Source organism: Canis lupus, chromosome 10 (genome assembly GCF_048164855.1).
Source record: "Canis lupus baileyi chromosome 10, mCanLup2.hap1, whole genome shotgun sequence".
Lineage (NCBI taxonomy): Eukaryota > Metazoa > Chordata > Mammalia > Carnivora > Canidae > Canis > Canis lupus.
In genome coordinates this window covers 28999340-29020292 of record NC_132847.1, presented here as the reverse complement: position 1 = coordinate 29020292, position 20953 = coordinate 28999340, and the positions used below count along the sequence as shown (strand labels likewise).

The 20953-nt window shown below is 37.7% G+C and overlaps 1 protein-coding gene and 1 pseudogene across 15 annotated transcripts in view; one reads left to right on the top strand and one right to left on the bottom strand.

Moving 5' to 3' along the window:
• Nucleotides 1-20953, bottom strand: part of KDM4C (lysine demethylase 4C) — a 411111-nt gene that overhangs the window by 370954 nt on the left and 19204 nt on the right. For all 15 annotated transcript variants that reach the window (XR_012037932.1, XR_012037934.1, XR_012037931.1 and 12 more), the window contains 3 exons: nt 17496-17655; nt 10511-10686; nt 2687-2801 (listed from right to left, as the gene is read on the bottom strand). Coding sequence is in view for 12 of the 15 variants with exons in the window: in XM_072841289.1 (XP_072697390.1) it covers nt 2687-2801; nt 10511-10686; nt 17496-17655 (451 nt within the window). In the remaining 3 variants the exon portion in view is untranslated. The remainder of the gene's footprint in view (nt 1-2686; nt 2802-10510; nt 10687-17495; nt 17656-20953) is intronic.
• Nucleotides 8338-9584, top strand: LOC140641992 (prolyl hydroxylase EGLN2 pseudogene; annotated as a pseudogene).

Genomic DNA, 20953 nt, shown 5'->3' with positions numbered 1-20953 from the left:
GTCATGAGATCAAGCCCCCATGTCAGGTTCCATGCCCAGCACAGAGTCTGCTTAAGTTTCTCTCTCCCTCTCCCTGTGCCACCCCCCACCCTCCCACTTCCTCTCTCCCCCTCCCTCTCTATAATAAGTCTTTAAAAAAAAAGAAATCCATCTAGAAAAGTTTAAATTGTGCCACTACCACATATCCAGAATGTATAAAAAACTATAAATCAGTATGAAAAGCATGATACAAAAGAAAAATATTCAAGAGGCTTAAAAAAGCATCTCAAAAAAAAAAAAAAAAAAAAAGGCATCTCAAGAAAAGGGAAAATCCAAACAGCCAATGAACATAAGGGAAAAAAATCATAATGCAATTTAAAACCACACACCCAACAGAATGGCTAAATTTTAAAAAATGACAATACCAAGTATTAGGCAGGATACAGAGCAATGGGAATTCAAAAACACTGCTATTGAAGGTACAAACTGAAAAAGATTTCCTTCTAAAGCTAATCATGTGCATACCCTATAACCACTACTAGGCATACACCCAATATATAAACATATGCTTCCATGCCCAGATAAATATATGCAGAATATTCATAAGAGTGTTGTGCATAAAAGCTAAAACTAGAAGCAACCAACATGATGGTTAGCAGCAGAACAATAAATACAATGTGTAAGATTCATACAATAGAATAACATACAGTAAAGAAAATGAATTAACTATAGCTACAGTACAGAAAAAGCTTAGAGGGCAGCCCAGGTGGGTCAGTGGTTTAGCGCTGCCTTCAGCCCAGGGCCTGATCCTGGAGATCCAGGATCGAGTCCCACGTCAGGCTCCCTGCATGGAGCCTGCTTCTCCCTCTGCCTGTGTCTCTGCTTCTCTCTCTCGCTCTCTCCGTGTCTCTCATGAATAAATAAATAAAATCTTAAAAAAAAAAAAAAGAAAAGAAAAGGCTTAGAAATGTTTATAAGACATGAAAGAATCCAGACATAAAAGAATACACGCTGAATGATTCTTCTAGTTATACAAAATTCAGAAAGAGGATATAATGAACTATATATATCTTTAAAGAAAAGAAGGAAATGATTTCCATAAAGTCAGAATAGTGATTATCTTTGGAGAAAAAAAGGGGAGACCATGTTCAGTGAAGGAGGTATGTAGGTGAACTTCAGGGTGCTAGTAAACTTTGAGATCAGTGATGATACACAGATGTTTACCTTGTAATAATTTATGCAGCTTTAAGTTGTTTTATGCATTTTCTAGCTTGCTTTATATTTCAAAACAAAAGAAGTTTAAAAATACTATAATAATAGATTCAGGCAAAGATTATCAATGCATATACAGTCAATGGATGAAAGGCTGCTAGGATACAGAATAGTCGTCTAGTCTCCAACCAGCACCCTATAAAGCACTTATTAATTATAAAGAAAAATCCTTGACTAGATCATTCAGACTGGGGGAAAAATCAATTTATATATATTATTAACAAAAGTAGGATCCTATGACTATGATCTGTATGTTAAGTGATATACAAATGTTATATTGCCTTGTTATTAAAACAGATATACTGAAATAATTAAAGGATAATTATCATAATGTCTGCAACTTACTTTCAAATGTTACAGCAGAGACATAGAGAAAGAGACAGACAATGGCAAGGCAATGGAAAAATGAATGAAATAAGGCAAATATTAACAACTGGTGAATCTAAGTGAAGAGTAACCAAGTATTCACTGCACTACTTCAATCTTTCAGTAAGACATTTCCCAAAATAAAACAATGAGAGAGGGAAATAAAAGGTTTCAAAAAGGAAGAATAACAACAGCAACAAAAGACATGTATTAGGAGGAGGCAAAAAGAACTGGATTAGTTCCAACGTATTATGGTCTTATGAAAAATAACTAGAAAGACTATAATATGTACTTTTTACAAAAGAGAAAACTCGGGGTGCCTGGGTGGCTCAGGTCCTGAGATCTAGTCCCCATCACTACCACCACCTCCCATAGGTTCCAGGCTCAGTAGAGAATCTGCCTAGGATTCTCTCTCCCTCTCCCTCCCCTCCTAGCCCCCTAGCATGCGTGTATGTATTCTCTCTCTAAAATTAATAAATCTTTTTTAAAATTTAGATTAAAAATAGAAAATTTTTCACAATTTGCAGAAAAAAGAATAAGTCTGCTCAAATATAACTTTTTAAATGACTAAAGGAAAGCTACTAGAAGAATGAGTATTAAAATACCGTTTTTGCCTTCAGGTGGTAGTATTATGGATAGTACTTCATGTTTTCCAAAATATATATTACTGTCGACCAATTTCAGGTATTTGTACCATTAGCTGTTTTTTTTTTTTTTTAATATTTTATTTACTTATTCATGAGACACACACACACACAGAGGCAGAGACACAGGCAGAGGGAGAAGCAAGCTCCATGCAGGGAGCCCAACGTGGGTGGGACTCGATCCCGGGTCTCCAGGATCAGGCCCTGGGCTGAACGCAGCGCTAAACTGCTGAGCCACCTGGGCTGCCCTCCATTAGCTGGTTTCAATCTGAAAAATACCAGGAGCAGAAATCCTACTGATGTATTATTTCCTCTTATCCTATGAGGAATTACAGATCACACAAAGTACTACTTCTCAAGTACCTAAACTGGTAACAAAAATAGGAAATGTGCCCTTTACAAAACCCATTACAGTATAAATATACCTCATCATATATGCTCCCATTAATGTCTGCGCCGTAGATAGGTGCCACAAAAGTTAAGTTCTTCCAGTACTTGCGCTCCAAATCTTCATAATCCAAGTATCTTGGAGTACAATATCTGCAAAAGGTAAATGAAAAGAGCATGAATCAATATGATGATTACAAGATTTTCCCCACCCATATGACTTAAATCATATTTTAAAAATTTTATCAAAAAAAATTTTTCACTAAAAATCCAAGAAAGCAAAACCAAAATAAGATACTTTGCAACCATTAGATTGGCAAACACAATATATTAATGGTAGGAAAGAATGAGACTTCCCTTACACAGCTGCAGTGAAAGTATAAAGTAGTACAAACTTCTCAGAGTATAATGAAAATATCAAAACCTTTAAAAAATGTGCACCTTCAACCCTAAAATCCAACTCTGGAAATTCAATCTAAACAATGCAGAGATGTACACAATGAAACATGAGCTAGGATGTTTGCTGCAACATTAACTGAAAACTCAAACTTAATGTTGTCCAACAAAGGCTTAGTTAAATAAAATGCAAAATACAAAATAAGATAGATCTTTCTGTATATTAACAGTAATATCTTTCCATAGTGAATTAAGCATGTTATAGAATGGTGAATATATTAGGATAATATTATATAAAGATATCTGTAATTGTACTCATTGTCAAAAAGAAATATATACTATATTATTAATGATTAATTTTCACATTGAAATTACAAAAGGCATTTACTTCTCCATATTATTTGGATTGTGAACAAATAATCTTATATTAATACATACACCAAAAAATATCAGTATTTCTACGTGAAAAAAATCAACAAAGTAATGAAAGTCTTTTTAGCAGTAAAAAAGTATTTAGTAGCAGTAACAATCCCTATAAAGCCAACTGACATTTTATTTTAGATTTAATAGCTGTAGAACAATCAAAATCAATGCCCAAAATCAATGTCCAAATGCCCAAAATAGTTACCCAAGCAGTATGCAAGCATACCAAATTAACAACTGTATTTTAAATATAGAATAATTTGCCGATTTATCTAAAACATTAGAATCTCAACAGGACAGCCAAAAATAAAAAGGAGAGGCATGAAAGCATCATTAACTCCACTATATTCCACCACTTTGATTAGTAGGTTCCAAAAGTAATAAGAATTCTAGGCAAGCTAACCACAGGTCAGTCTCAGGTGACAGATAAAAAAAAAAAAAAAGATAACAGAGATACGGTTTATTATGACTTAGAGATATTTGTTGGATTTTGGATATTAAAGGACTAAATTGTCTTTCACTATAATAGACCTAAACAATCTATCACTATATACTACTCAATCATGATCAATTTTTAACAATCTATAACTCTAAAAAAGAAACACATGGTTCAGTGTTGGCTACTGAGGTTAAATTATAAGATCTGTGAATATTTGAAACAATGATTCTAAACTTGAGAAAAGTGACCAGTTCACTCTGTTGGTGCCCAATTCTAAAGAAGCCTAGCTACAGATTCCTACCCTAATGGACTGTCAAACAATCACAGCTGTCCCACAAATCCAGTATCAGTTTGCTCAAAAGCAATCCAACCATTCCTTTTTTTCCAGAACCATTTATTCACTGTATTACAATTATTAAGAGATGAGTCTCCAGGACCAGCCTGTCTATCATGTATAAGCTATGTAACCCTGGGCAGTTGACTGAATTTCTCTGGACCACAGTTATTCCTCTATAAAAAAGGAATAATAACAGTTGAGTTATTGTGAGGACTCCATCACATAATTATGTAAAGCACATAGCTTTAAGCCTAGAAGAAAATATAGATCAATAATGTAATGCAAGAGAGCATATTACTCACCTCTATAAAGCTTTATAGTAGAACTATGTTGGAGGTCTCTAGATTTTCTCCAGATTAAGTTGTGTTACTAACCAATGAGCATGTTATCCTGTCTACTGTTTACACCAAGCACATTTGACTGTGCACCTAAGCAAGGGCATGCACTGAATGAAGGAAAACAGATTAACAGAAAAACTAGGAAAATGCCTCCCACCTCCCATGAAAACTAACCCCATCTCAGGACCACCCCATTACCATTATGCACACCATTTGACCTGAGTACAGCTATAAGTGAACAAGCAAAAGCCTTGGATTAAGGCTTAGAAGCCCATTTCACTGGCATCTTTCCCACATGGAATTGGCAGAGGAAATATAAAAAGAGAATTTTCAAAAGTATTTTTTTTCCTAGGAATCCTAATTTTATTTTTCTCTTCAAACTTTAAACTCTAGTTAGTGTACATATAATGAATGTAATATTGGTTTCAGTTGCAGAATTCAGTGATTCATCACTTACATACAACACCCAGTGCTCATGATAACAAATGCCCTCCTTAATACCCATAACCCACCTAGTGCATCCTCCACCCACTCCCCTCCATCAACCATCAGTTTGTTCTCTAACATTAAAGAGTATCTTATGGTTTGCTTCCCTCTTTTTTTTCCCTTCCCATATGTTCATCTGTTTTGTTTCGTAAATTCCATATGAGTGAAATCATATGGTATTTGCCTCTCTCTGACTTATTTCGCTTAGCATAATACACTCTAGCTCCATTCACTCTTTGCAAATGGGAAGATTTCACCTTTTTGATGGCTGAGTAATATTCCTGTGAGTGTGTGTGTCTGTGTCTTTATCCATTCAGCACTCAAGGTACTCCATAGTTAGGCTACTGTCAATAACGTTACTATAAATTTCAGGGTGTATATTTATATCCTTTGGGTAAACACCTAGTAGTTTAATTGCTGGATCCTATGGTAGTTCTACTTCTAAATTTTAAGAATTTTTTTGAGGGAGAGAGAGAGAGAGACTGCATGTGAACTAAAGGGAGGAGCAGAGGGAGAGGAGAGAGAGAACCTTAAGCAGGCTCCACACTCAATGCAGAGCCCGACGTGGTACTCGACCTCATAACCATAATATCATGACCTAATCTGAAATCAAAAATCAGAGGCTAAGACAACTGAACCACTCAGGCGCTCTATTTTTAATTTTTTGAGGAACCTCCATCCTGTTTTCCAGAGTTGGCTATACCAGTTTGCATTCCCACCAAAGATATTTTAATATTGTAACAATTATAATGAAATTAATCCAACTCAAAAAATAAAATTTAATACGGACCTGTCATGCAATATCATAATAGATATTTCACAACTAAAAAAAGAGCCAATTATTTTTTAAAATCATTCTTAAACCTCAGAAAATCAAGAAATTTATATTGTTAAATAAATCATTGCAATATGTCCAATAATTTGTACCACTTCAAGTATATCTTAGCTTTCATGACCCTATTCAATCAACAGATACTGAAACAGCCCATACTATATACATCAGATACTGTACCAGGCACTGGTACAGAAAACAATGTAACCTAAATGGCTATTTCCAGGAAAAGTGCATCTACAACTAAGCCACAAGAGTAAAAATTGAACAGATATACGAACAAAATAAGTGCCTAGTAAAATAAATTGCCCCTAAATAGAAAACTGATACTATGCTAGAATAATCACATAGGCTAGAAATGACGATCGAAGTTTCTCTTTGATAAGAAAAAAAGGTCTTCAAAGCTCTGTTCTCATCAATATTTTGAATTACCATAGTATTATTAACAATGATCATCTCTGGGAGTTAAAATTATGTATTTCTATAACGTCTGAATTTTCAAATAAGCATGTATTACTTTTATAACTGATAAAAGCATTTCTGTCCTTCAAAATCTATCTCAACAGCACCTACTAAATGAAATCACTCATTTCCTGATTAACCACCAGAGAAGTCTTATTTTCCTTTGAAACCCCACGATACTTTGCACTTCTCCTATGGTAATTATGATTGTTAAAGTATTGACAAACATTTTCTAACAAGTATAGTCTGATTACTTGCAAGTACAAATTCTCTCCCAAAATACCAAAGTAGTCAAGCAGATGTTCCACTAAATGAACTAATGTATTTAATTAACCCTTTAAGAATGACTCTGGAAAGGGGTATTAGATGATAACAATACAGCAAACCATTTATACTTATAAGAAGCTGGGTAAATTTGCTTCCATAATCTTGTTTCAATAGCATTGCACATATAAATTGTTAAAAGAGTCCTTAAAGAGTTTGAATGCAAACCAGTCCAGTCTATGATAAAAAATTTCACATTCTCAATTAATGAGATCTGAACCAATGAGACTTTACTAATGCCTACCAAAAATTCAAAAGAAGGGACTCACATTAAATACAAAATTTCAATTCCTTTGGAATAGCCACAATGCTCCATAGCTGGAACTTTACACACAGAATTAAGATTCTTCAAGCACCATCAGTGCTATGTCAAATATAAATTTTAAATTTTAAAAAGAGATCAACTAAATTCATCCAAAGAGCTTAATTTCACACACACACACCTACCCAGAGAATTTAGACAATGTTGTTTTTTGGTTGGTTGGTTGATTGGTTGGCTGGTTTGGGGTTATAATTTTTTCTTCAAATTAATGTTTTGGTCTATGGCCTTAACTACCATATCAGAAACTTTTAAAAAGGTAATTTAAAAGGGTGCCTGAGTGGCTTATTTGGTTAGGCATCTGACTCTTGGTTTGGCTCAGGTCATGATCTCAGGGTCCTGGGATCAAGCCCTCCATTGGGCTCTGTGTTCAGCAGGGAGTCTACTTCTCTCTCTCTCTCCCTCTCTCCCTCTCCTCCTCCCTGGACTTATGCATTCTCTCTAAAAACAAATAAATCTTAAAAAAGAGAGATAATTTAATAATTATAACCATGATGGTTTCTAAATATATTCAAATTCTTTAAAATTCCTCCCTTTAAGAAGTACAGCTTAATTATCCTCCTTGATTATGGGCTACACTTTGCAACTGGCTTATAACAAAGAGAATATGGCAGAAGGAACATCAAGAAACAGATCATGAAGAGATAATGTGGCTTCCATCTTGGTTACTCTCTTGGTTCACCTGCTCTGGGAGAAGCCAGCTGCCACAACATGAGAAGCAGTCCATGTGGCAAGGAACTCAGGACTCTAGCCAGCAGCCATGTAAGGGGAACAATCTCAGAAGAAGATCTTCCAGTCACAGTCAAGCCTTCAGATGATAACAGCCCCACCTAACATCTTGACTGCAATCTCATAAGAGACCCTGAGCCACAGCCACCTAACTACCTAACTAAGTCACTCTCAGATTACTGACCAGAGAAACTGAGCTATTAAATAAATGCTTGTTGATTTAAGCTATAAGGTTTGGGATAACTTGTAACACAGCAATAGGTATAATTACAATAATGCTAATACAATAGTGGTGGCCCTCCAAATCATTTGAGGGCTTCCTTTTTAAATTACTCATCTTCTAAATATATGATTTATCATCTTAGACTTAAACACTGTCAGGGATATGGTGTGGAAGGCAGAGGAAAAAGCTTACCACCCTGACGAGTCCTTTCCTAAGCCCCTAGGGGCAGCAAGGCTTGGTGACCAGTGGGCACCCCCAAGGTACAAGAAGAGCCTCTGCTGCCTGCTCTGCCTCACCCTGCCCCATGCCAGGCACACCTGCCCCAACCTCAGGTTCAAGTGGAAGATGAGAAGGCAGAGGAGGGTAAGGGTAGCTAGCATCATGGGCCTCAGCTGTACCTACCATGCCCGGGAGATGAGGATGCTACTGCCAAGGACAGCCCAGCAGCCACAGCCCCTAAGTCAGGCTCTTCCTTAGTTGCCAAATCCTGTGTCACCACCGTGGGATCCTGGCTGGGCCAGAACTGGAATGGAGAGTTACCTGCCCTATTCCCTAGTATCCTCCTACAACCAACCAGGAGCACCTGCTGAGGCCTCGGCAGGCAGTGGGACCCCCAAGGCCACAGCCATTTCCAAAATAGCCAGCCCCCTGTGCTAGGGCTTCAGTAGGCAGAAGGATGGTCAGTTGCAACCACTGTAGAGTAAGGGCATTGCAACACTAGTCATGAAGGGGTGCTAGCAACTGGTGGCCCAGGGTACCAGGGCTGAGGTTCCCAAATGGAAATGGACAGAGGATGGTGGGGATGCCCCTGCACCTAAGCAAGCAACCCTTGTCTCAGGCAGTAGAACCAGGAGGCAGAGGCCAAAGGGGAGGACACCATGGCTGTAGCAGTGGCAATGGTGAAGTCAGTGTGGGGCTAAAGGAGAGAGTGCTGCTTACTGCATTCAAGCACCCGGCCCTGGACTATATTGTGCTCTGTATGCTGTACTACAGCATCTGTGTCAAGGACAGCTTCCTGAGGGTGGCACTGGGTGGCCATGTGCTGGCCAAGGTAGAGACCCTGAAGTGGACTGGGCACTGGTGTGACAGGCAGATAGGGAGCCAGCAGGCTATCCCACCACATAGCATCTGCAGGGCCAGACTGCCTAGGTAGAAGGTCACGAGCCCAGCTGCCAAAGCATTGGGGTCCTCATAGCCCATGTGGACATGGTAATCCACCACTGCACGGAGTACTGGGTGACCGTATCATCAAGAGGCACACCAAGGCCATGGTGGTATCTTACTCAGGCAATAGGCTGGAGTGCATAAGGCATATGGACAATCCCCACAGCAATGGGCACTGTATCACCTCTATCTATTACTTGAATCAGAACTGGGACATCAAGGTGCATGGCAGCCTGTTGTAGATCTCCCTGAGGCTGGCCCATGATAACCAACATCAAGCCACTCTTTGATGGGTTGCTCATTTTCTGGTCTGACCAGTAGAACCCCCATGAGGTGGCACCACAGGTATGCCATCACTATCTGGTATTTTGATGCCAAGAAGTGGGCAGCAGCAAGTTTATCAGCTACTATCCAGAGAGAAAGGTGTTCAAATACCTGTGTTACAGCCAATTACACCCACATAGTGACCAGCCCCAGAGTTGAAAAGACAGACAGCTTGCCCTGACTTCAAAAAAGCCTCTGGCCCCATGCTGCTGGCCCCACAACCTACCAGTTTTGATGCCTGCTCCTTTTCTGCCACCGCTGCTGCTTCCAGCTTTGCCTCTGTCCTGACTAGTATAGAGGGCTCTGTCTAACACTGAGGCCCAAGGAGAAGAGATCTCTGCTGTCCTGGGATGGAGCTAGGGTTGTGACCTGGGCAGGGGACAGGGTTGGGAGCTACCATCACTGGAGCCAGGGGCCTGGCGACTTACCATCTGGTCCTGCTCCTCTCAAGTGTGGAGAGCTAGAAGGAGGCATTGCCACCTCCAAACAGAACACAGGCTTGGGGGTTGGGATGTCATGGCCTCTTGCTGGTAAAGGTTTGTTGGTGGGGAGTATTCCCAAGCCCCTCACTCCTCCAGCCTGGAATGTGAAGTAACTCCCCAACCCCTATGGCCATGGCACCTTTTAGACTATGCTGCCACTGTGTGGGCAGGATAAATGGTGCTAGGAGGCGCATGGGTGTAAAAAGTCCTTTCAGCTAAGAAAAACAAAAGGGTACCTCAGAGCTGGAAAAAAAAAAAGACTTAAACACTGTCACACAAAGAAGAAAATATGCCTAACAAATATGAATCATGTGTAGAATCACTCTATACTAAAAAATAGAAAAAAAACATTTACAGATATAATGAATAAGATGATAAGATGAGAAACAATTTCCTTAGCAGTAAACTAAATGTAAGCAAGCAACAACCTGAAGAACAGAAAACGGAAACAATTAAATGAAAACTGAAAGAGGATGTGCAGGAGACTCCCACTTTGCATCACCAGCTCTTCTGTCTACTTGGTTTCTTACCATGTTTGTGTATATCTTTGAAAACAATAAAAATAGCAAATTGCATACACTCACTTGCCACTGTTAGCCAACTGCCTGAACTCCTTCACTGTCATGGCTTTTTTCTGGATGTTGTATTGAGTGAACAGTCCCGATTGTCCTGTGACCATCTGCTGAATTGGTGCTGGAATAAGCAAATTATCAATGTCATCATAGCACTGCCTTGGCTTCCATTCCCGAGGAGGAATCACCTAAAAATAAAATAATAAAATAAAACATTATCTGAAAAATATTCCAGGTAGTTATTTAGTTTTTATATTCAAACAGAATACTAGTAAAGAACAACTCAGCATTTTTCTTTTTTTTTTTTTTTTTCAACTCAGCATTTCTATAACAAATGTGTAAAAGAACTGTGAAGATTCAGATTAGGGAAATGCTTGCATTCTCCTAAATATTCACCTTATGGCTCAGCAGTTTAGCACCTGGCCTTCGGCCCAGGGCATGATCCTGGAGTCCAGGGATTGAGCCCCACATCAGGCTCCCCGCAGGGAGCCTGCTTCTCCCTCTGCCTGTGTCTCTGCCTCTCTCTCTCTCTCTCTCTCTGTCTCTCATTAATAAATAAAATCTTTTTAAAAATCTAAATATTCACTTTATCGATGATTTTTTTAAACAGCAAAATTTATTGAGCATTATACCAAACAGAACTTCTAAACCAAATACTATACTTTTATTAACTATTTTTAGTTGATGGTATTAACCTCTTTTTTTTAAAGATTTTATTTATTTGAGAGAGTGAGAGAGAGCATGAACACACAAAGGGTGAGAGAAGCAGACCCCCTGCTGAGCAGAGAGCCCAATGTGGGGCTGATCCCAGCAACCTGAGATCATGACCTGAGCAGAAGGCAGATGCTTAACCAACTGAGCCTCCCACACGTCCCTACTACTAACCCTCTCAATTTTAAGAGTAAAATTCGGAGATGCATAGAAGCAAAATAATTTGAAGGTCAAATAATGCTTATATTAATATGATAAAAATAGGTAAATGTTTAGTCAGTATTACTTTCTTTAATATTTCTCACACAATATGGCAAATAGCAGAGTAGTGTGCAAGTAAATGTACAATCAGTTTTCTTGGAAAGTGGAGAAAACCCTGATTGGCAGCTCTTGCCAATTTCCATGATGTAACTACACCCATCATGGCAAATTTGAGCTCACCAACATGATGTCACCGAACATGAAGTTGAAAAGAATTGTGCCTTATCAATTTTTATGTTCCTGTATGCGGCTGTTCAGCACATCACTCTTTTCCAAAAGTACTTAATTTTTTTTATTTATTTATGATAGTCACACAGAGAGAGAGAGAGAGAGGCAGAGACACAGGCAGAGGGAAAAAGCAGGCTCCATGCACCAGGAGCCCGACGTGGGATTCGATCCTGGATCTCCAGGATCGCGCCCTGGGCCAAAGGCAGGCGCCAAACCGCTGCGCCACCCAGGGATCCCTTTTCCAAAAGTACTTAATTACTGGGGATCCCTGGGTGGCTCAGCGGTTTAGTGCCTGCCTTCAGCCCAGGGCATGATCCTGGAGTCCCGGGATCAAGTCCTGCATCAGGCTCCCTGCTTGGAGCCTGCTTCTCCCTCTGCCTGTGTCTCTGCCTCTCTCTTTCTCTGTGTCTCTCATGAATAAATAATAAAATAAAATCGTAAAAAAAAAAAAAAAAACTACTAACAGTGAAAAGATCAGTAAACAATAACACCAATAACATATATACATACGATTAAAAATTAGAAGGGACAGTTACTAAGTCATGATTTATAGCTGGAATTTATTCACCTTTAGAAATTGTTTTAATTTTTTAGGATAAACTTTTAAAAATCAATTGTAAAATATAGATAGCACACATTAATAAATGTGTAATTGCAAATACGTAACTATAAATTATTATAAAGCAAATATATCTCCAAGTATCCTTCTAACACATTTCTCTCTTGCCCAAAAGGTAACCACTATCACACCATTTCCTTGCTGGGGGGTTCATAATTTTATGCTGAGTATGCATCCCTAGCACTGGTTTTTGAAATGTTTGGAAATATAATCATCCATATATACAGATCTTCTTTGAGGTTTATATTTTGTATTTCACTCAATACTTTTGTGAGATTCAAATATGATGGTCTACATAGCTGAAGTTCACTGATGTTCATTCCTACTCAGTACTTCTTCATATAAATATTTATTTATAAATGGGGAACACTAAGTGTTCCTTGTTTTTCTCTCTACATTGGCTTTTACACTGCAGCATATTGCACTGCTTTATCATTATGTTCATCTTTCTGCTGCATATGAGCACACAGTTCTCTAAAATAAACACATTTTGTGAAATTACTGGGACATTAGATATGTATAGATCAAATTTAACAGTTATTACTAAATGTTTTCCAAAGTGGTTGTACCATTTCACACTCTCACCAGGAATGTATGCAGAGTTCCTGTTGCTCCCCATCTTCATCATCACTTTGTATTGTTGATCATTTTTCAATTTTAGTCTTTCTTATAGGTGGTGTAATAGTAGTCAACTGTGCATTTTATTTGCATTCTTAATTTCTAAAGAAACTTTTTCACATATTCACTGACTCCATGAATATTTCCTATTGTAAAGTGTTTATTCAAGTCTCTTACCCATTCTACTATTGCATTGTTGGTCTTTTTATTAATGTATAGGGATTCTTTATACAGCCTGGTTATTCTTTGATGTGTGTGTGTGTGTGTGTGTGTGTGTGTATACACTTGTAAACATCTATACGTTTACGTGTATATGTATCAAATATCTTCTCCTAACCCATAAAGTGCTCTCCAACCTTCTTAAGGGCATCTTTTAATAAACATAAATCCTTAATCTTAAGGTAATCCAGTCTGTTCATTTTTACCTTTATGGGTACTGCTTTGATCTTTGGTTTAAACAAAATTTTTTTCCTACTCTGGGGCATAAAGACATTCTATTTTATATTCTAAGAGCTTTAAGGTTTTGCCTTTCATATTCACATCTACAATGTACATCTGTAAAAGGCCTAGGTCAAGCTAAATCAGATGAGAACACTCAGGGTCAGAAGAATGAGTGATTTGTCCATTGTACACAGCTGGTAAATGACAGGATTGATCCCCCCACCCTAGCCAAAATCAAAAGTGAGCTATCAAGTCTAAGGTTAATTTAATTTTCATCAGCAATACAGAGATATTTCACATTTTATTTCCTCCAAGATATGTTAGTTTAAAATAAGAATAGACACCCCACATATTATATGCTATTGAAAACACATACTCAATACTTTATTTTTTTTAAAGATTTTATTAATTTATTCATGAGAGACACTGAGAGAGAGAGAGGCAGAGACACAGGCAGAGGGAGAAACAGGCTCCATGCAGGAAGCCCGATGTGGGACTCGATCCCGGGTCTCCAGGATCACACTCTGGGCTGAAGGCGGCACTAAACCGCTGAGCCACCTGGGCTGCCCCATACTCAATACTTTAAAAGAATAAGGACAATTGTACCAAATGCATATGGATAAACATACCAAATTGTCTTCATAACATATTGAAAGGGGAAAGGGTTGTAAATAATAACTTTCTGTTCATCAGAAATACTTATTTCTGATGAAATAGTCTGATGATGAAAAAAATCTATGAAATTCTGATGAATTTCTATGTGGCTCAGCTGGTTAAGCATCTGCTTTCCACTCAGGTCTTGATCTTATAAATATTTTGCGTCTGTGTTCATTTACTTTTGATGTAAGTGTTCACACAGAACTTTAGAATTTTTTAAATTCAGGTCTATAACAAATATCTCATCTTTGAACTGTTATTTTAAATCTCAACATATCAGGTTTTCTTACATATGAAATGGCAGGAAATGGAAAGACAACATATTTAGGACTTTAAAAGATTCTAAAGTTAAATTTTTACATCCAATCAATCTAATGGAAAGAAACCCATTCCTCCTAAAATTTACCTTCTTGATTATAACAAAATAAAAACATACATTTTATTTTATATCACCATTTCCCCAATCCCAGCCTGCAATCTATACTCAAAAGATAATTTCTGACTGAAATCTGTATTTGGACTACTTACCTTGAAATACACTGCTATTATCACTGCCTACCTACTAAGGAAGAAGCAGGAAGAGGAAGAGCAATGCGTCTTACAATCTTTCTTTACACCTTGAAGACAGATTCCTATCTGTACTCTCCAAGCTATTCACAAAACTATGTAATGTGCATAGCCTGTGGCTCAGATCACTGATCTGTGATCTCTATGTCCAGATCACTGTTGTGGAGTAATTTCACCCACTTCATATGTAATAAAGATTCATCATAATCCTCTCCCTATGTCTCTGCCTCTGTGGGTCTCTCATGAATAAATGAAATCTGAAAGAAAGAAAGAAAGAAAGAAAGAAAGAAGAAAAGAAAGAAAAGAAAGAAAAGAAAGAAAAGAAAGAAAGAAAAGAAAGAAAGAAAGAAAAGAAAGAAAGAAAGAAAGAAAGAAAGAAAGAAAGAAAGAAGAAAGAAAGAAAGAAAGAAAGAAAGAAAGAAAGACAGACAGACAGTCAAGGTCAAATCTCTCACTTTGGAAATAAGGGTTAAATCTAAAGTATAAATCTAAAAAATGTCGATAAAAGAAAAACCCAAGACAGACTATAACCTAAGGCCAAAGTTACTACTACTGGAACTACTCAACCTTTTTCTCCAAATCATAAAATAAGACCAATTCATTAAATGGTGCATTAACGGGATCCCTGGGTGGCGCAGCGGTTTGGCGCTTGCCTTTGGCCCAGGGCGCGATCCTGGAGACCCGGGATCGAATCCCACGTCGGGCTCCCTGCATGGAGCCTGCTTCTCCCTCTGCCTGTGTCTCTGCCTCTCTCTCTCTCTCTGTGACTATCATTAAAAAAATAAAATAAAATAAAATAAAAAATAAATAAATAAATAAATAAATAAATGGTGCATTAACAAAGAATCTTATGGGTAACTCTGTCCCCAGGGCTTGCCCTCAAAGCAAACTAGCAGCATTAATACAGTTTTGGTTTTTACAACTTGATTTGGTGCAATTTTACACATTTGCTATTGCTACAACTTCCAGGAAAAAAAGGCAAGCAGGTGAAACTGACTTTATGTGACATGATGTAAAAGATAACAAAAATGGCCAAAAAACTCATACAAAAAAAAATTGGTTCCTTGCATTCCTAGAAATAAAAGAAAATTATCACAATACTGAATAAATGAGTATCTATCTATAAACCTCACTCAAAAAAAAAAAAAAAAACCCTAGACTCAGGTGTGTTTTGTTCAACATTCAGAAAACTAATTGTGGTTCTCATTAACTTCATTCTGCTACAGAATGCTAACAGCAGCACAGGGGTACCCTGTGAGCCTGCAACTCCCTTATGAGGGTGTGTGGTGCTTCCTCTTCTCGTGTTACTAAACGTGCCACCCTACCACAGGACACTCACTAATCTCAGTGGAACACAGCAAGATTATGTTTTCAAGGAACAAAAGGAAGAGAAAAGTAGGACAAAGGGCTGCATTCAAAGCCTAGAGAAGGGGACAACCAGTCACCCCCAATCTTCTTCAAATAAAGCCCAAATCCTTGTTAACCCTGCTAGTTTATGATCAAAACTATGTGTCAAATAATTCTGAAATCATATTCTCTTCTACTCAAGAATGATTTTTCTCAAAGGGGGTGGTGGGGAGGATGATTTTTCTCCAGATCAAAGATAATCTGAAGTGCTGAGGTTCCAAAATGGGGTTTTTTAAGAACTCAATAAATAGGTTAAACTAAGAATTCATCAGGAGAAATTCATTATAAATCTCTTTACTTTTCTCTTTGTTTTCTGTTTATCCTCCTTTTCTCTCACCCACCCCTAATAAACTTTCATCCCCAACATTTTAAACCTTTTCTAGGAGGAACTTGAACCATATACAACAAATGATAGACCTCAGGGGATAGATACCAGCACAATCCATAAACTGAGTTACAAGCAGGAGCGTCCAGATAGATGCAGGAGGATTTGAATACCAATCCCTGCAGTTCGACAAATCCCAATCCTTATTAAGGCCAGATAACTCCAGTACAATCTGGCCCCTTCCAGGGTTCTTACCTTACTTGCCAACCTCTTCCTCTGCTCAATGAGACCCAACTCCACAGACCACCTTCCTATTCCTTCCACACATGAAGCTCAGGTCAGCCTCTAGGCCTCTGGACTTACTATTCTTTCTGTCCCCACATCTTGAACAAGCTGATTTCTTTATATCCTTTGGGTCTCTGCTTAAGTGTCCTTATCTTACCATGCTAAGAGGCTACCACTAGAATATAAGGTCATCAGGAAAAGAAATGTGGTCTCTACTATCTCATTTCCCCTAAACACAACCCTAGCACCGGGAAAGTGGTAGGTACTCTCCACACTTGATAAGCAAGTATTTGAAAAGAAAACAGAATAGGCAAATCTACAGAGAAAGAAAGTAGATTAGTAGTCATCTACAGTTGAGGGGATAGCAGGGAATAGAGAATGAGTGCCAATGGGTACCAGTGGCTTACACACTTAAATGGCCAAATTGTATGGTATATGAATTATACCTCAATAAATCTGTTATATCTGTAAAAGGGGAAAGAGAGAAAGAAAAAACAGAAGAAAAAGAGGAGGGATGGGAGAGGGAGGTGAGCAGGGTAGTTAAGCTTCAGGTTAATAATGGTCCTCTTAAAAAGTGATGAAATCTATGAATACTTTCATACCTCTCTCTAAAGCCCATACATGGGTCTTTTTGGTTTCTAGGAGCCACACGTGTTTTGTTTTAAAAAAAAGCCCTAGAACACAATCTAGCATAAATAGTTTAAAGAAAAATAAGACAATTACTCTTTGAAGAAATCAAATATTCTGTGTGGATTAACAAGAATAAATTTTGCAAATATCTTCCTCTGGAATAAACAATTTCCCATATCATGAAGACTAAGAGCATAAATAAAAAGCCAAGTGATTGGTTTTAGTTTAAAGGATCTGAAGATAATCACCTTTGCAAGACCTGCTCGATGGGCTCCTTTAGACTCCATGAATGCAAGGTATTTGTTGAACTCCCGGAACTCCTCCATGGAGGGTCTGAAGGTCATGATCTTACAGCTGGGGTTCAAAGGACTCTCCACCTCGGCCACCTCCATGATGGCTGGGCAGTGTCTGCAGAGGAGATGATGCAGTCATCAGCACTGAATTATTGTGGGCTTAAGGTTAGTGGTCATTTCCCCCAAATAGCATGTGAGCCCCCGCAACACCCACCAGCAGAAACTCTTTTCTTTTAGTTACTTACCATTCCCTCTACCACCCCATTAGGGAGACTTTCTCATCTCTCCCTGGAGGGAAAGGGAGAGTTGCCTCTAGTCAGCAACTCCCAAGTTCCTATTCCTTGCATTCAAACACTGACCTGACTGTACTGCTCACCTCCTTAAAATCTTTCCTAGTAAGAATGATTTTTCTAACTTTGCAAGTTTACGAAAGGTGTTTCTCCTAAGTACCAATTCTGAAACAGACACTCTCATAGATGCACCTGTATAAACGCCTAACCTAGGATGAGTAGTGAATGGACAATGCTCAGCATCCCCAGTATATTTTAAGTGTGCTTCCACTTGTCTACCATGCTTTCCTATAATAATTTACAAACTACCCATTCAGCAGAAGTACCAAGCACCGGGCTAACGTACTGGAGACAGAGAAAAGGGTAAGATTTGTCTGCAAATCCAAACACACTATCTAGAGGTGGAACAGACCTCAATACAAAACTACACAGGCACGGGTAACTAACTTTACCTAAATTACTCAGAAATGACTTCAGAGTTAAGACTTATTAGAAGGTGTACAGGTCAGCCAGATGAGAGAAAGAGCATTCCAAGCAGTGAAAGTATCTACAAGTATTGCAAAAAGAAAGAGAGTTTAGTATGCCTGGAGCTTAGAAAGGAAAGATTACAGGCTATCAAAGGAGAAAAGTAGGCAGCAGACTGTGCTACAAAAATATAAACTTAATCTTGCTGACAATAATCAGGATGATGCCCTCAACATGTACTGGACACCTAATACACACAGAATGCAAAGATAAGTAAGAAGCACTGGCCTGCCTGCCTCAAAAAGGAGTCTTATTCCCATTCCACTTCCAGAAGCAAGAATAGTGCTCAGCATCTAACAACCCAAACAACAAATACTCTCAGAACAAAGATTTTCCTTTTTTTTTTTTTTAATAAACTTAATTTGTCTGACAAAAAGAAAAATTAGGAAAAGATGGAATAGATAAAGATAAAAACATGTTACGGGATAGTAAGAAGATAAACAGATGAGGACTACTGATGAAGATGTGATCATCATTCACTAAAGGTTTAAACAAACATCTATCTCACAAAGTATCTGTGAGGAGAATCCCTACCACCCATTGGGAACTTAAATATAAGGGAGAAAATAATCTGCATGAATACAGATATATTAATACATGACAGAAAATATTCTATATTCTCTTTGCCTCAGGGACGAGGCATGCAAAAGAAAAACCTTCCAGGCTACTTCCCCAACCACTTCTCTTCACACCTATACAGATGTACATGCCCAAATCCATGGGCTGCAAGATGAAAGTTTAACCTCTATACAAGACACACATAATCCCTTAGAAGCGCCTAGATCAAATGTTTACATAACTATCATGAGCTTGTCCATCACCACAGCTTGCATTATACTTTAAGGCCCAACAATACTCATTGATTTGTGCTTCTCTAAACAAGTAAAGGCTGCTCTGATGGGAGGGGAAGGCTGCCTAAATCTTCCCCTCCCATCAGAGCAGCCTTTACTTGTTTCCTCACCTGGCAAACTCCTGGCCACTGCCAAGATGCTCAACCTTTCTCAAGAAGGCCTAAGTGAACCATCCTGTGTGTTTTGACCACCCTCTCTTCATTCCTTATAGTAGCTGCCTGTCCCAATGGTTGGCACTTATGATCATACACTGAACTCTAAACCCCTCAAAGGAAAAGAAGGCTCTCTCTCTCTTTTTAAGATTTTTATTTATTCATGAGAGACAATTTACAGAAAAATTGGTGGAATAGAAAAAAAGAAAAAGCCTGTATACATTTTACCCACATTCATCTATTAATCTTTTACCCTATTTGCTGCCTTATTAATTTGTATTCTCTCCATATATTTATCACCCACACACAACTTTTTTTCTAAAGCATTTGAGAGTAAGTTGCATAATATTGTGGTCCGTTACCCCTAAAAACTTTAGTGTGCATGTCCTAAGAACAGGGATCTTCTCTTGCATAGAGACAATAAAATTTTCAACTCTGGTAAGTTTAGGAAGATACAACACTTGTATCCAATTTCTGTGTTCCAATTTTTTCAAGCAACTGAATAATATACTTCATACCTTTATTTTCCCTCTAGTAGGGAATTCAGTCTAGAATTAGAAATTGTGTGGGGGAAAAAAAAGAAAATGCATGTAGCTGTCATGTCTCCTTAGTAGCCTTTCTATCCCATAGAAATATGGGATATTTCCAGAGCCTCTGTCTTTAATTTTTTAAGAATTCAGTTATCTTTGTTTTAACATTTAAATAGGGTGTGCATTTGTTTTAAATATAACACATTTTTCATTTTGGTGTTTTTTAAGCTACAAGTTTTTCCTTTTGTTGCTGGCATATAAAAATGTCATTAATTTCTAAATTAATCTCATACCTAACCACCTACTTATAATCTCATTTTCAATAATTTGTCTATAGATTCATTAACGATTCTATCTAGACTATATGAAAAATATCTAAGAATAGTGCTTTTTTGTTGTTTCCTTCACAATACTTATTCTATTTCATTGCTCTTTCTCATCTTATTGACCTACGACATCCTAGTGCTTCAGAGTAGTAGTGACAGTGGACTGCCTTAATATACAGGGAATGCTTCTAACCTTTATCTTCAGAATATTTACTCTGTATAGGTACCCTTTAGCAGGTTACAAAAGTTCTACTTGGTTCCTTTTTCTAGGAGGTTTTTGTTGTTTTTTTTTTATTCTTTTATTTTAAGTTACAAATAAATGTTATATTTTATCTGTTGCAATGGGTTTTCTACTTTTATCTATTATTTCAATTAAATATGATTCTAATGTTGAACTAACCTGTATTACAACCTGAGGCTGTATTATCAGAACTACATACTGAAATTATCCGTGCTAATAATACATTTAAGGTTTCATAAACAATTTTCACAAGTGAGGTTGGCTTGTAATTTTCCTTATTCCTATTCACACTATCCTTGTCTAATGATAGCATTAAAATTTACTAGCCTAAAAAAAAATAAGCCAGGGAGTGTTCCTGAGAGAAACTCTGACTTTGTAAGGGTTAGAGTTAAGAATTATTGGAATGCTTTATAGAACTAGCCTGCAAAACCATCAAACCTGGCATTTTCTTTGGGGTAAGACATATAACTACATAAGACATATAACTATAACTAATTG